General features: G+C 37.6%; 3 protein-coding genes across 5 annotated transcripts; 2 read left to right on the top strand and 1 right to left on the bottom strand.

Moving 5' to 3' along the window:
- Window positions 1-5232: 5232 nt before the first annotated feature.
- LOC119553410 (protein Exd1 homolog) lies at window positions 5233-6519 on the top strand. 3 transcript variants are annotated; one of them, XM_037863784.1, is made up of 2 exons: window positions 5233-5287; window positions 5347-6519. In XM_037863784.1, the coding sequence occupies exon 2, from the start codon at window positions 5356-5358 to the stop codon at window positions 6217-6219; it is 864 nt and encodes a 287-aa protein (XP_037719712.1). In that variant the 5' UTR covers window positions 5233-5287; window positions 5347-5355; the 3' UTR covers window positions 6220-6519. The 3 variants fall into 3 exon arrangements, with proteins under 3 accessions (XP_037719712.1, XP_037719713.1, XP_037719714.1); XM_037863785.1 differs by having other exon boundaries at window positions 5270-5287; window positions 5343-6519; XM_037863786.1 differs by having other exon boundaries at window positions 5276-5287; window positions 5350-6519.
- A 764-nt stretch (window positions 6520-7283) lies between these two features.
- LOC119554864 (zinc finger protein 234-like) lies at window positions 7284-8816 on the top strand. Its single transcript, XM_037865946.1, has 3 exons — window positions 7284-7551; window positions 7607-7979; window positions 8276-8816. Exons 1-3 carry the CDS (start codon window positions 7365-7367, stop codon window positions 8628-8630), a joined length of 915 nt encoding a protein of 304 aa, XP_037721874.1. The 5' UTR covers window positions 7284-7364; the 3' UTR covers window positions 8631-8816.
- Window positions 8817-8878: 62 nt separating this feature from the next.
- On the bottom strand, window positions 8879-11510 carry LOC119554863 (cullin-1). The gene is made up of 3 exons (XM_037865945.1): window positions 11366-11510; window positions 9638-11300; window positions 8879-9570 (listed from the first exon to the last, which is right to left on the bottom strand). Exons 2-3 carry the CDS (start codon window positions 11273-11275, stop codon window positions 9196-9198), a joined length of 2013 nt encoding a protein of 670 aa, XP_037721873.1. The 5' UTR covers window positions 11276-11300; window positions 11366-11510; the 3' UTR covers window positions 8879-9195.
- Between the last annotated feature and the right edge of the window lie 431 nt (window positions 11511-11941).

The raw sequence follows: 11941 nt of genomic DNA on the forward strand, positions 1-11941 counted from the left end.
TGACCAGTTAAAAATATTTAAACCTAAAATAATAAAATATTATCTACTAAATATAACAAAAATATTATTATAACAATACATAATATTAAAACCATTTATATATTTAGGAAATTAATTTAAACTGTATTGGCTTTTTATTTTTATGATTACTTAATAATAATAACAAAGTATGATCTACTAAATAAAGCAATATTATTATATAAAAAATATTATATTATAAACAATATTAAAGCCAATTGTAGGTATTTGGGAATTTAAAATCAACTTTTTTGCTTTTAACATTATAATCTTTATTTTCAGTCCTTAAAATTTATTAGCACACTTACTGGAATAAGGTAATACATATCCTTAAAAAAACTTTGTATATTCAACATTTTTGAGCTTCCAAAAGCCAACTAACCAGAAACAGATTTTATCCTTATTGGGGCAATATCAAACGAAATCGAATATTTAATGGCGGCGGTTCGCCTCAGTAGGGCATTCAAATATCATTGCAGACGGAAACCGCGGGGAACGTAGGTGTGGCGATAAAAATGCGTGTTAATGTTTATGCCGCCGCCAAGCCAGGACAATTGTCCTGCGGGGCGCCGAGCCGAGCTTATGGCCGAAACCATTATGGACAACTGCAATGGCGACAATAACGCGTCGTTGATACTTCGCACCTGAGACCCATTCCCCGAACCCCCCACCCTCTTTCTCCTTTTCACCATTTCTCCTTCACAGGTGGTTGGCGCCGCGCCCAGAAGTATGCTATTAAACAGGAAAAAATCCAACCGCCACACAGGACCTCCGCCGAAATGCTGCCAAAAAAGGGAAAAAAGCAAATAATGGTTGCATGTGCGAATGGCGAAGGGTGCAAGTACATATAGTTCAACAATTCGCTGACACAGCGGCCTGCAAATGTAACACAAATTTTGCGGTTTTGCGGCCATCGCATTTAAGCAGCCAGCCTGCAACAGCAATAATAGTAGCTTGTAAGCTTGTTAGGTGTGAAATATGCTTTTGGCACTGCCCATTTTTGCTATTTTGTTTGGCTGCAAATTAAATAAATAGCATTTGCCATTGCCGAATGGCAAATCGATTGTGGGGAAAGGATTGCCGCTCATAAATCGTATTTATTGCCTGTGTATTTGGGTTGGAAATTTAAAAAATAATATTATATTTCGTGTGTATTTATAAAAATAATATATTGTTTTGAAAGTTTTTTTTAATGGGGAGTGCAATGAAAAGATAAGCACTGTTTCGCAAAAACAACAGTCGGTGAAGCTTATATAACCAACAGATATGGATTTTGTATTAGTTTATATGTATTAATAAAAGCTAAAGGAAGTAAGACATTTAAAAAAATATCTGTATTTTTTAACCATTTAGTTGTGGAAAATGTCATTTAAAGTTATTATTAATTTTAAAAACAACATTTTTAAATAATCAAAAAATAACTCCCTTTTTTTAAAGTATATTTGTATATTAACTTAGGATTAAGAATTCGTAGGCAGCTAATATATTTATATTTTTAATGTTATACAATTGCCTTACTAACAAATGTCAATTTCTGCTCCCAATTTTGTTTCCTCCCAATTTATAGTCCATTTTTACTATATAAACGAATTATATTTAAATATGTATTTTCCCTTTAAAACGACATGTACCTTTACAATTACAAAGAAATTATAATCAAGTGGTCGCACCCACCGCTAATTGTTCAGTTTTTGGCCCAAAGGCATTTTCTCAATTAAATTGAGCATAAATCTAAACAAATGCTTGACTTTGATTTTCCAGCCTCGGGCAGTGTTTAATTAAACGCGCGAAAAACGTTGGAATTTTAATCGTTTAATTGAAAAACTTTAACCGTTAAGCGAGTCGAGAATGAAATTGTGGAAAGGGAGTTGGATTGGCATGCCCTACAAAAATATATTTTCAATTGTTTTATCCGACTATTGGTAACCTCGTAATTGAAGTTACTAACTTTTCCTTCTAAAAATTAAATTCTATTTTTTTACGAGATCAAGCCCAATATAATGAAAATAAGTTAAAACCTCCGCATTTTTTGACCGTTTTCTGGACCCCATGCTCAATTTAAAATTTAGTTTTTAGATATAAAATCCATTTTAGTTTAACATACTGAGGAAACAACGTCTTCTAAGTTACAATTATTGGGATTCTAAATTGTTTTACAAATTAACTATAACAAATACATGTTTACATGTCTAATAAAGACGTATATCTGTCCAAGAAAGAGTTTATTTTAATCAAATTACTTCAGGCCTACAAGTACAAATAAAAAATTTGCTATTAATATTTTTGAGGAAGCAATGCCTTTGGTAAACAATTTTTCTTGAATAAAAACAGTACTAACCGGACTGGTCTCCGACAAAAATCCACCGAATCCAGCCGCTGAAATCGAACCTTTGCGCCATCCAAAACTGGTTATAAAAACTATGGAAACTTTGACGCGAAATCATCAAACGGATTTCTGAGCGACACTTTTTACCGCCTGGGGTTTTGTTGCTTTGTGGCGAATGCGAAAAACGTTGGCCCATGGCCTATGAGAAATTGCGACAGCTGATGGTTGACAGGCATCGCTCATACGCACCGTGTTCCGAGGCCGGAGCCTGTGCCTCTGATGAACGTCAAAGTGAATGGTTTTTCCGACTGCGTTTCGCTGGGCCGGGCAACATTAATTGACACGTGATAATTTAATTAACGTGGCAACCCACGAGCCTGGCAACTAGAAAGATCCAACGGCGGGCACATCGAAGATTCGGTGGAAGGATGGAGACCTGCTCGACTAATTGGGTCAGCATTTGGGCACGGAAAGGGGAGCGTGTGCTCATCCATTGTTTTCCCATCGGCCCAGGGCCATCGTCCCCGGTGCCCGGAATGGAGTAGAGTGTCTCTTAATTACGGTGTGCGCGTGTTGGCATAGAGGGATTTTCTTGTTAGCCCCTAACACCAACTAAAACCCCTGGAACCCCGAGAATCCCTAGAATCAGCGCCACCGCCCTCATTAACCACTTGGCATTGTTCGCCACAAAGTATGCAACAATAATTGACAAGGCGCAAAGCGGAAACAAAACGCAAACTAAACGAAAAGGGAGCTTGGAACCGGGTTCCTCGACATTTGCCTCATTATTCAATGAAAAATTCTGTTTATGATATTAATTATGATAGGCAACGTGTCTTCTTCAGTTTCTTTTGTGTCGTAATGCTCAGTTTTAGTTTTTTATTTGATTTATTCCTTGCTAAAAACAAAAAATTATCCTTTATCGAGTTTATCATAATACCGTATCCCAAGAAATAAGATATCAATTTCAATCTAATCCCGTTGTTTTAAATTAGATTTAGATTTTAGCCAAATGTGTATACACTTTTTATTTAAATGTATTATTTTGTATGTAATGCATTGCTGCTATTAAATAAAAAACATATGTGAAATACCTAGGAAATGAGAATACATTTATACAAAAAATATTGATAAAGGGACAGATTTTTTAAAAATTCAATTTAAAAAGAGTAATTCTGGTTTTTCTAAAAAATAAAAGATATCTTCTGAAAAAGACTAGATAGGGCAGCCCTTATTCCATGCTTTATTTATACTCAATGGTACAGTTCAACAATATACCCATTTTGGCCATATCAAAGCCTGTAATTTCAATTTATTTTCCATTCCAGCAGCCAAAATAAGATGAGCAAATGCGATGTATTTGGTACACTCAATTTACTTAGCAAGCGCATTAAAATTAAACCTGATTTGCCCTTTGATCGGCTCAATTTCGTGATGTTGCAGTTGGCTGCCTTGGCCGGGATTGGGATTTAATTACAAGGGCCAAAGGGGCTCCTGCAGTGCCAATGGCAATATAAATGGCAATGGTGAAAGCGGAGCGCTTGGCCCGCATCTAAGCGCATTAAGTATGCGCCGCGTGCGCCAATTAGGTTGAGTCAGCTGGCCGGACTTACGGCCAGTATTGTGTGCACACTTCCTTCGCTTTCGCCTTGGCTGTTTTTTCGTCGCTTCCCATCCAATGCGCTTACAAACCAATTAACCTTTTGCAGTGTAATCGTTTCGGGTTCCATTATTAGCCGGGGCGAAAGGTGCGGATTTGCGAGGCACTTATTTGTCTCATTTTGCAGTGCGGACAGCCCCAGTCTGGCCCTCGCCTTGAGCCGGCCATTAGCAAATCGATCGGAGTCTGCAAATCATAGGGCCGCGTCGTCGATTAACTTGTGGTCAAATCAAATGCGATTCAATATCCTAGCAACGCATACGGCTACACTGGCAATCTGCTCAAAAGGAGCAAAGCTCCATTCAATTCGGCTAAATAATCGGTGCTGGGGGTGGGCCTCTTAAGAACCTAAACTGTTGATAATAATGGTACACATTAATGGTGGGCAATTTCATCGGCTTTTAACACTACTTTCTAAAGAAAAAGGTATACAGAATTTTAAGAAATATAATTAGATAGTATCAAGCAGTGCTTCCATTTTGTCTAAATTTTTTTGACATTTTATTAAGATAGAGTATCATTTCTTTATTAACATTTTTTAGCTCTCACTTTATTAATTCAAGCACTGGCACAGCATCTCAACAATTTCGCATTGATATATATAAAAAAACTAACATTTAAAATTAATATAATTTTTAAATTTCATTTTAAATGTAATTCAATTGTTTAAGCTTTTAATTTTTAAGCCTTAGGTTGGATAGGTTCTTATTACTTAATTCAATGTCCCTGTTCCTGATCCTATCTTTTTCCCAGTTTTCAAATTTGTTCTTTCTGTTCGTTATTCGTCTGTCTGGATATTTGCAACTATTTATAATATTTTTATGGTGACTTCAAATTGAGACAGGTTGAATGACTATAGCGGATTATGGTAGATATGTGGGTAATGCAAATGATACTTGTTTTTGTGTATGATCTTAACCTAACTTAAAATTTTTTATAAATTAGCATAAGCTACCTTATGCCCCAGAATCACTTTTCAGGTTATTAGGCCAGAATTCGCACTTGAATTAAAATTCTCAATTTTTTCAGCACCCCTATATTTCATTTTATTTCGCTCAGTGCGGTGGATAACTCAGCTTAATAAAATTCTAGCGAGAGCACACTCCACAATTATCTAGTTCACGCACCACTTATAGCAAGTACACATCTGCTGCTCGCGTGGAGGGTGTATCGGCTAATGAGATCAGGATGGTGCCCATGCTAACCGGATCGTATTTTTCTACGTAATCACCACTGGTCACACTGTTTTTGTCCTTTTTTCGAAGCTTTGCATTTCAGAACAGGTTTGTTTTGTTTATTTTGTGAATTAAAATGAGATTTAAAGTAACTTAATACAAGCCAGCAGGCCAACATGAGCGACAGTGATGACAGCTTCAGCTCGGCTTTGGAAGCCCCTCTAGTGGATATTCGTTATCCACTCGGAAACGGAGAGGTGGACAGTCTGCGAAAGAAATTGGATCGCATTGTTTTGATCCAGCAGACGGATACGAAATACCACAAAGCCTTGGAGGACATGAGGGATCAGACCAGCATATCCCTGCTGGTGGAGCCCAGTTTTTACGGGCGCCATCAGGCCACATCCGTTCTGGCGGTGGCCACGGCCAATGACACGTACATTTTCGACATCAAGGCACTGGGCTGCATATTCCCGGAGCTGGCCAGGATCCTGGAGGCGGAGCAGCCGCGCAAGGTGGTGCACTACAGCCACCGCATCGCCGATCATATGCGCCACAAGCACCGGCTTACGTTGGGCGGAATCTGCGACTCCTTTGTGGCCCTGTGCTTGGCCCGCCAGGATCGATCGCCATGCTCCCTGCCGGAGGCTATATCCCTGGTCTTTGGCCTACCAATGGAGGACCTCGTCTGCGAGGAGGTGATCGGAGCCAGCGAGTCGCGGAGGAACTTCACCACTCGCCCACTGACCCGCAGTCAACTGAGGTACATGGCCAAGATGGTCCAGCTGCAGCACTTAATGCACGATCGCTTGATTTACGGCAGCATTTGCGCCGAGGTGCAACGCATGTCCTTGGAGTTCAGCCATAACTACTCGGGCTTCCGATCCTGCGATGTGGCCATCAACATGGGACCCAGCAGTCGCTTTGGGTTCCACCTCATAGATCCCAGCTACAAGATGAACGACGACCGAGGAATCACGCTGCCCACGCCCGACGAGATCGAACGCCAAGAGTTGGAGCACAAAAAAAGTCGCAAGTAACACAGGTCGACCAAAAAAGTCTTTATAAATGGAGCACCACGAGAATATTGGTTAGAAATTACCTCATAGAAATACGTTCATCCGTTCGCATGCTGACAAGCTCAAGGATTTGCATGAACTGCTTTTTTATTTAATTAAGTTATTTTTTATGTACAAGTAGTTCAGCTTACACAAGTTAAATCATAAAAAAAAGTATTCTGTATTAATATTAATGAATTTAACTTAGTTACTAAGAAAAAAAGTTGTTTTTTTTATTTTTATATCATTTTTAAAAATTCACAATAAATTTATAACAAAATGCAATTTAAGTTTACCTATTAACGTTTGAATATTGTTCGAAGGGACCGTAAGGATTATAATTTTGTTTTGAGAATCATAAACTAAGACATTGTGTTGATTTTTAAAAAAAACAAGTCTGATATATATTGATTTTTTATTTCAAAAGATCTTTCATAGAAATTTATAATGGCCTTTGTCCAAAAGAATCTGAGATAGTATACACTTGATATAATTTATTTTTATTTACATGTGTCCAAAATAAAAGATATTTGGACTTCAATTTATAAAGTCAAAATAAAAGTATTTTCGTTGTAGCGACATTGATGAAAAAGATATTACACAGTAGGTAATTCATCAAATGAATAGATAAACATTTTACATTAGATATTTATGAAGTATTATCTGAAACAGGAAACCACGTTTGGGTTGTGGGGGTTTAAGAATTCATTTTTTTACACATTTCTATACTCTCCCCGTCCCATATATAAACTTTTGGTGGATAACCCAACGTATTCAACAATTGATCCATTTTAGGAATACCTAACAAAAGATTCTCTCAAAGTTTCAATGGTTTTATTTAAAAATTCATTAATATAGTCTTTGGTTTTGATTGGATTCCACATTTTTTGAATAAGAAAATTTCAAAAAAACTTCAAACACAAACTAGAATCATTATCAACACCTACTTTATTTTCAAGTGTACCGGCTAAATTATATCGATATCGATAGATTTTGTTAATGGTTAATAAGTGGTCACCCTAAAAAGAATAGCAAATCAGCTGGAAGTCAAGATAAAAGGTGGGAAACAATACAAGATCTTCAAAATCTTAGCGTTAAGTAAATAAAGTGGATAGAAATAAATTTGCATGATCACAAAGATGGGGAGGAAATCCAAGAAGACAATCCCAAGAAATCCAGAGGTCCAAAAGACCATCAAAAGTGAACGGGATCCTGGTGAATTAAATGAAAGTCATAACGAGGCACAGTCCGCTGTTTTTATAAAAACAGAAGATCCCCTCGAAGAAACTCATCAGCGGACTGGGTTTTATGAGGGTGAGCTGGAAAACGGAAGTAAACTATAGATTAGCTAACGATCATTCCATTTTAGTGCTCATGCTGGATGCAGATTCGGTTAAGAAGGAGTATGTCGTGGAGAATCAGGATGAGGAAGATAACGATCCAGAGGAGAAGATAAGCTATCATTTGGCAGGACCACCAAAACTCTGCTCAAAATGCTGGGAGGGTTTTCCCATCGAAGAGTTTGCCAATCATGACTGCATGGGAGTCAACGATCCGCAAGAGGAGGACGAGATCAGCTACCATTTGCCTGGCCCACCAAAAATGTGCTCAACATGCTTGGAGGCTTTTCTCATCGAAGAGTTTCCCACCCACATCTGCAAGGATATCAATGCAGACAAATATCCCTGCAAAATATGCCCCCGGAAGTTCCGATACAAATCTCTACTAATGGTACATTTAAAGTGAGTTAGAATCCTGTAGAGCTACACAACTATTTTTCTACGATCTGTCAGAAGAAAAATATGTTTTGTTAGATTAGGGCCCTAGTAAAATTAGTACAAGTTACATTTAAAGTCGTGGTAAAACATGATTAAATATAAATAGAAATTCATAAAATGTCTTAATCTGTAGACACTTTTCCCTAGGCTTGCATGACTTTTAAGGGAAGTAATCATTTTATCAATCACGAATTAAAATAAATTTAACTTTTAAACCTAGTTTTCACAAACCAACCAATTAACTGTCGCATATTCCACAGAAGCCATCTTAAACTGCAAAAGGGCGAGAGAATCCCGGAACTAGAGGCAATGAAACCAGAAAAAACGAAAGCTCAATCGACCAAACATAACTTGGAGTTCTTGGAGTACTCACCCACACCACGAGGGAAGCTATCTCGACGGAGAGCAGAGATGATGAAGCGCAGCGAAATGCGAATCAAACAGAAACTGTGCCACTATTGTCCCATAGCCTTCTCCAACGAATCTCATCTGGAGAAGCACCTGAGGGATCACCATGCTGATCTTATTAATTCCGCCGAGCTAATCATCCCAGATGAAAATTTCGATAGCACAGAACTGATCTTCGTCAAGTTAGAGAATGAGGAAACGTCATAATACAGAAAAGTATCCTTTATTATAGTCAATTATATATAGTATATTATATATATACACAAAAAATTTAATTGATATTTGTAGTTATCTATATCCGTACTATAGACTAGATTTCATAGCTTTATATAAAAAAGGACTAATTCAAAACAATAAATTAAATATAGTAATTAAAGCATTTTCGCTTTATCTTGTATCTAATTAATAAAAAGTAGTAAAATAAAAACCGGTGAATTATAATTACAACTTTGTATTGAGTTTTAAATAAGTTCAACCGTTAAGATACTAAATAAATATAAAAGTTAAAGCCAAGGTAATTAAAATAATTTAGCTAAAGAATTGAGTAAGAGAAAAACATACTTTAATGATAACAGCCGTAAATTGATTGGTAAAAATTTGGCAAAATTCCCGTCACTTAAAATATTTTTGTAATAAACACTTTGGATATTATTATAATTGTGTATGCATTCGTACACAAAATAAATTTGGTCGACATGTTAAATTTTTAATCTTAAAAATTCGTTTTGAATGGCTTAAAGAATATTTAAAAATAACAATTGACTATATGTTTTCAGCTGATGTATCTGTAAGTGCCAAATCCACAACGCATCACAATATCCTTATTGATCAAAGTATCAATGCTTTCTTTAATAAATGCTACTTTTGGGATAAACAAATTACTCAGCTCTTCTATTACATTTGCAATTAGTTGCGAATGTTCCAGCACCTTGTGCTTTTTCATTATGCGCACTATTGCAGCATCCATTTGGTTTTTTCGCCTTAGTTTTAAGTCAGAATCTTCTTTTTCATCAATCCTTCTAGTTTTAACAGTAACCATAGCCTTGTTAAAGTTAAGACGGCGCTTCCTGTTTGTGAAATTCATGTTGACTTCCACAGAAGTTCCGGTAGGAATCAGGAAGCTGATCCTTTTCCAAAATTCCAGTACCTAAATTAAAATAAACTCATTAGAATTGCTCTCGGCAGTAATACCCAAATTTAAGATATTAACAAACCGGTTGCAGGATCTCCTTTGGTGTGCCCAACCTCTCTGCCAACTCTTGCTCCGTGAACCTTTCCTGTTCGTTGAACAACAGCAAAATCGACATTTGCAAAGTGCTCACCTCAAGAATTTTGGTCGACTGACCCAAATTACAGATTATCTCGCCGGTGGATAATTCGTGGTGAAATACAATCTTCTTATCCTCGGTGTGGAACGATTCAAACTCCTCCACAGCTATGCGTAGTTCCTTGGGCAAAATGAGATTAAAACTCTCATCAAGACCTCTGTTGCGAAAATACTTGAGGCGAAAATCAAAGCCCAGCTTGACACCCTTATTATCCATGTAATTTTGAAACAGACCAACTTTTATCTTCGACTCTTCTAAATCCTTCAACTGAGTTCTTAAAGTATGAGTTGCACCGTATCCGAACCGTTTGGTCAGCAGGGAAATCATTGTCGACTCATTTCCGTCCCAGATTGATGTCTCTTGGACTTGTCGAGCTCTTAAAACTCTGCAATATTTTTGAATGAACTTGTCCTTTTCGTTTATGAACTCCACAACTTCAACGATCTTTTTAAGTTCTTCCAGAATTTCAACCTCGGACTTCTTCGTCATCAGTTCGTTGGAGTATATGATCAATACCCTGATAGGATCAATTTTCTGATCCATTTTGTTTATCGCATGCGAGCACACCTCATCGATTGCGGCCACCAGCTCTTTGTGATCCCGCATTGCCCGCTCCAAGGGACTATGTCGAATTGTCAAAATGGCTTGAACGTAATCTTTGCCACCCAATGATTTCGCAATAGCTTTCTCCAGCTGCGAAGCAAGGTGCCTCTTCACGAATCCCTTAAACTGAACGCCTTCCTTGATTTCTGGCATGGCTAGGCTTGAGTACTTGAGAAAGTGCTTAAAATCGGTGTAGGTATTGGATAGGATGATCCTTTGGAATGCGGCCAGGGTCTCCGACTTGTAGAAACCCACCACCTCCTCAGTGAAAACGTTGTTGAGTTTGGAAGGCACTGGCACTTCCTGCCTTTCATCATTGGCATACAGCTCTACAATCGATTGAAGCACCTGGTATACCAGGAATCTGGTGTGTTCCTTGGGATTGTGCCTCAAGATCAGGGTAATGGCGGTGACCAGGGCCCTGTCAATGGGACTGAACACCTCCTCTTTCCATCGGATCATGGCCATGCGGTATACCTCCTGGATATGTTTGTGGCCCTCAAACCGCTCCCGTTTCACCCAGTTTGAGTTGAGATAACGACAGCCTCGGTCCAATTCCTCGCAAGCTTTCCGATACTTCTTCCAATGTCCAACGTACTCAACTACCAAGTCTTCATTATCCAGAATGTTTTCCATTCCCCTAGATATTTCTTTTAGTCGTGAGTTAAGGTACACGGTTAGGCCACCGTACAGATGTTTCCCGGGATCCTGGGAACGGACACTCGAATTGTGAACAAAGCTCGAGCAGTGGACGTAGACGTAGTCGTGAAACTTCATGAGATCCTTGGGAGCAAATGGAATGTTCTGATCAAAGAGCTGCTCCAGAAATTTTAACTCCTTCTGCCAGAGGTTCTCCAAAGATTCAAGGTGATTACGGCGTCTTTCTCCAGACTCAATGTAAATGAGACGTGAAAGATTCATTGCTAGTAACTTGATTAACTTTCGACTACAGATGAGAACAGAAATAACTTTATTTATTGAGGGGAATCACATAAATTGTAACCGGCTCACCTGCACCCGAAATATTTAATATTCTACGAAACACTTTTGCTGAGTTCTCTTCGAGCTGAATTCTTATATTTTAGGTAATTGAAAAATATAATATCAGGCAGCCGATTCTCCAGTTTTTCCTATAAGCAATGATTAATAATTTTTATAGGTTGTAGTGATCGCAGCTATTATCAATATAGAGATGTTTTATTTTCGATAGAACTACTTTCGATAGGTAAGGCACACATAAACAATATTTCTTTAATTTGTCCTTAACATTAAATAAAATTATTTTAAAGCTGTGAAACTTCATCTTATCAAGAACGACGGGGTCTTTTAACTGTAGACTGCGTCCACTACATCATATGACTATCGATCATATATGTACATACGAAGTTTCCGGATTCGGAAAGCTTTTCGCGCATCGCTATAACGAACTTCCCCCACTTACCAAAACCATAATCAGCACAAAAATAAATATTTCAGAAAAATATATATAAACGAAAGTGCTTGTTTTCTGGGAACTTGACATTTCCAAAGTTTCAGAATAAATTAAGTTAAACTTGGAATTATTATTGTTAAGCAGCCATAACTGAA

Source organism: Drosophila subpulchrella, chromosome 3L (genome assembly GCF_014743375.2).
Source record: "Drosophila subpulchrella strain 33 F10 #4 breed RU33 chromosome 3L, RU_Dsub_v1.1 Primary Assembly, whole genome shotgun sequence".
NCBI lineage: Eukaryota > Metazoa > Arthropoda > Insecta > Diptera > Drosophilidae > Drosophila > Drosophila subpulchrella.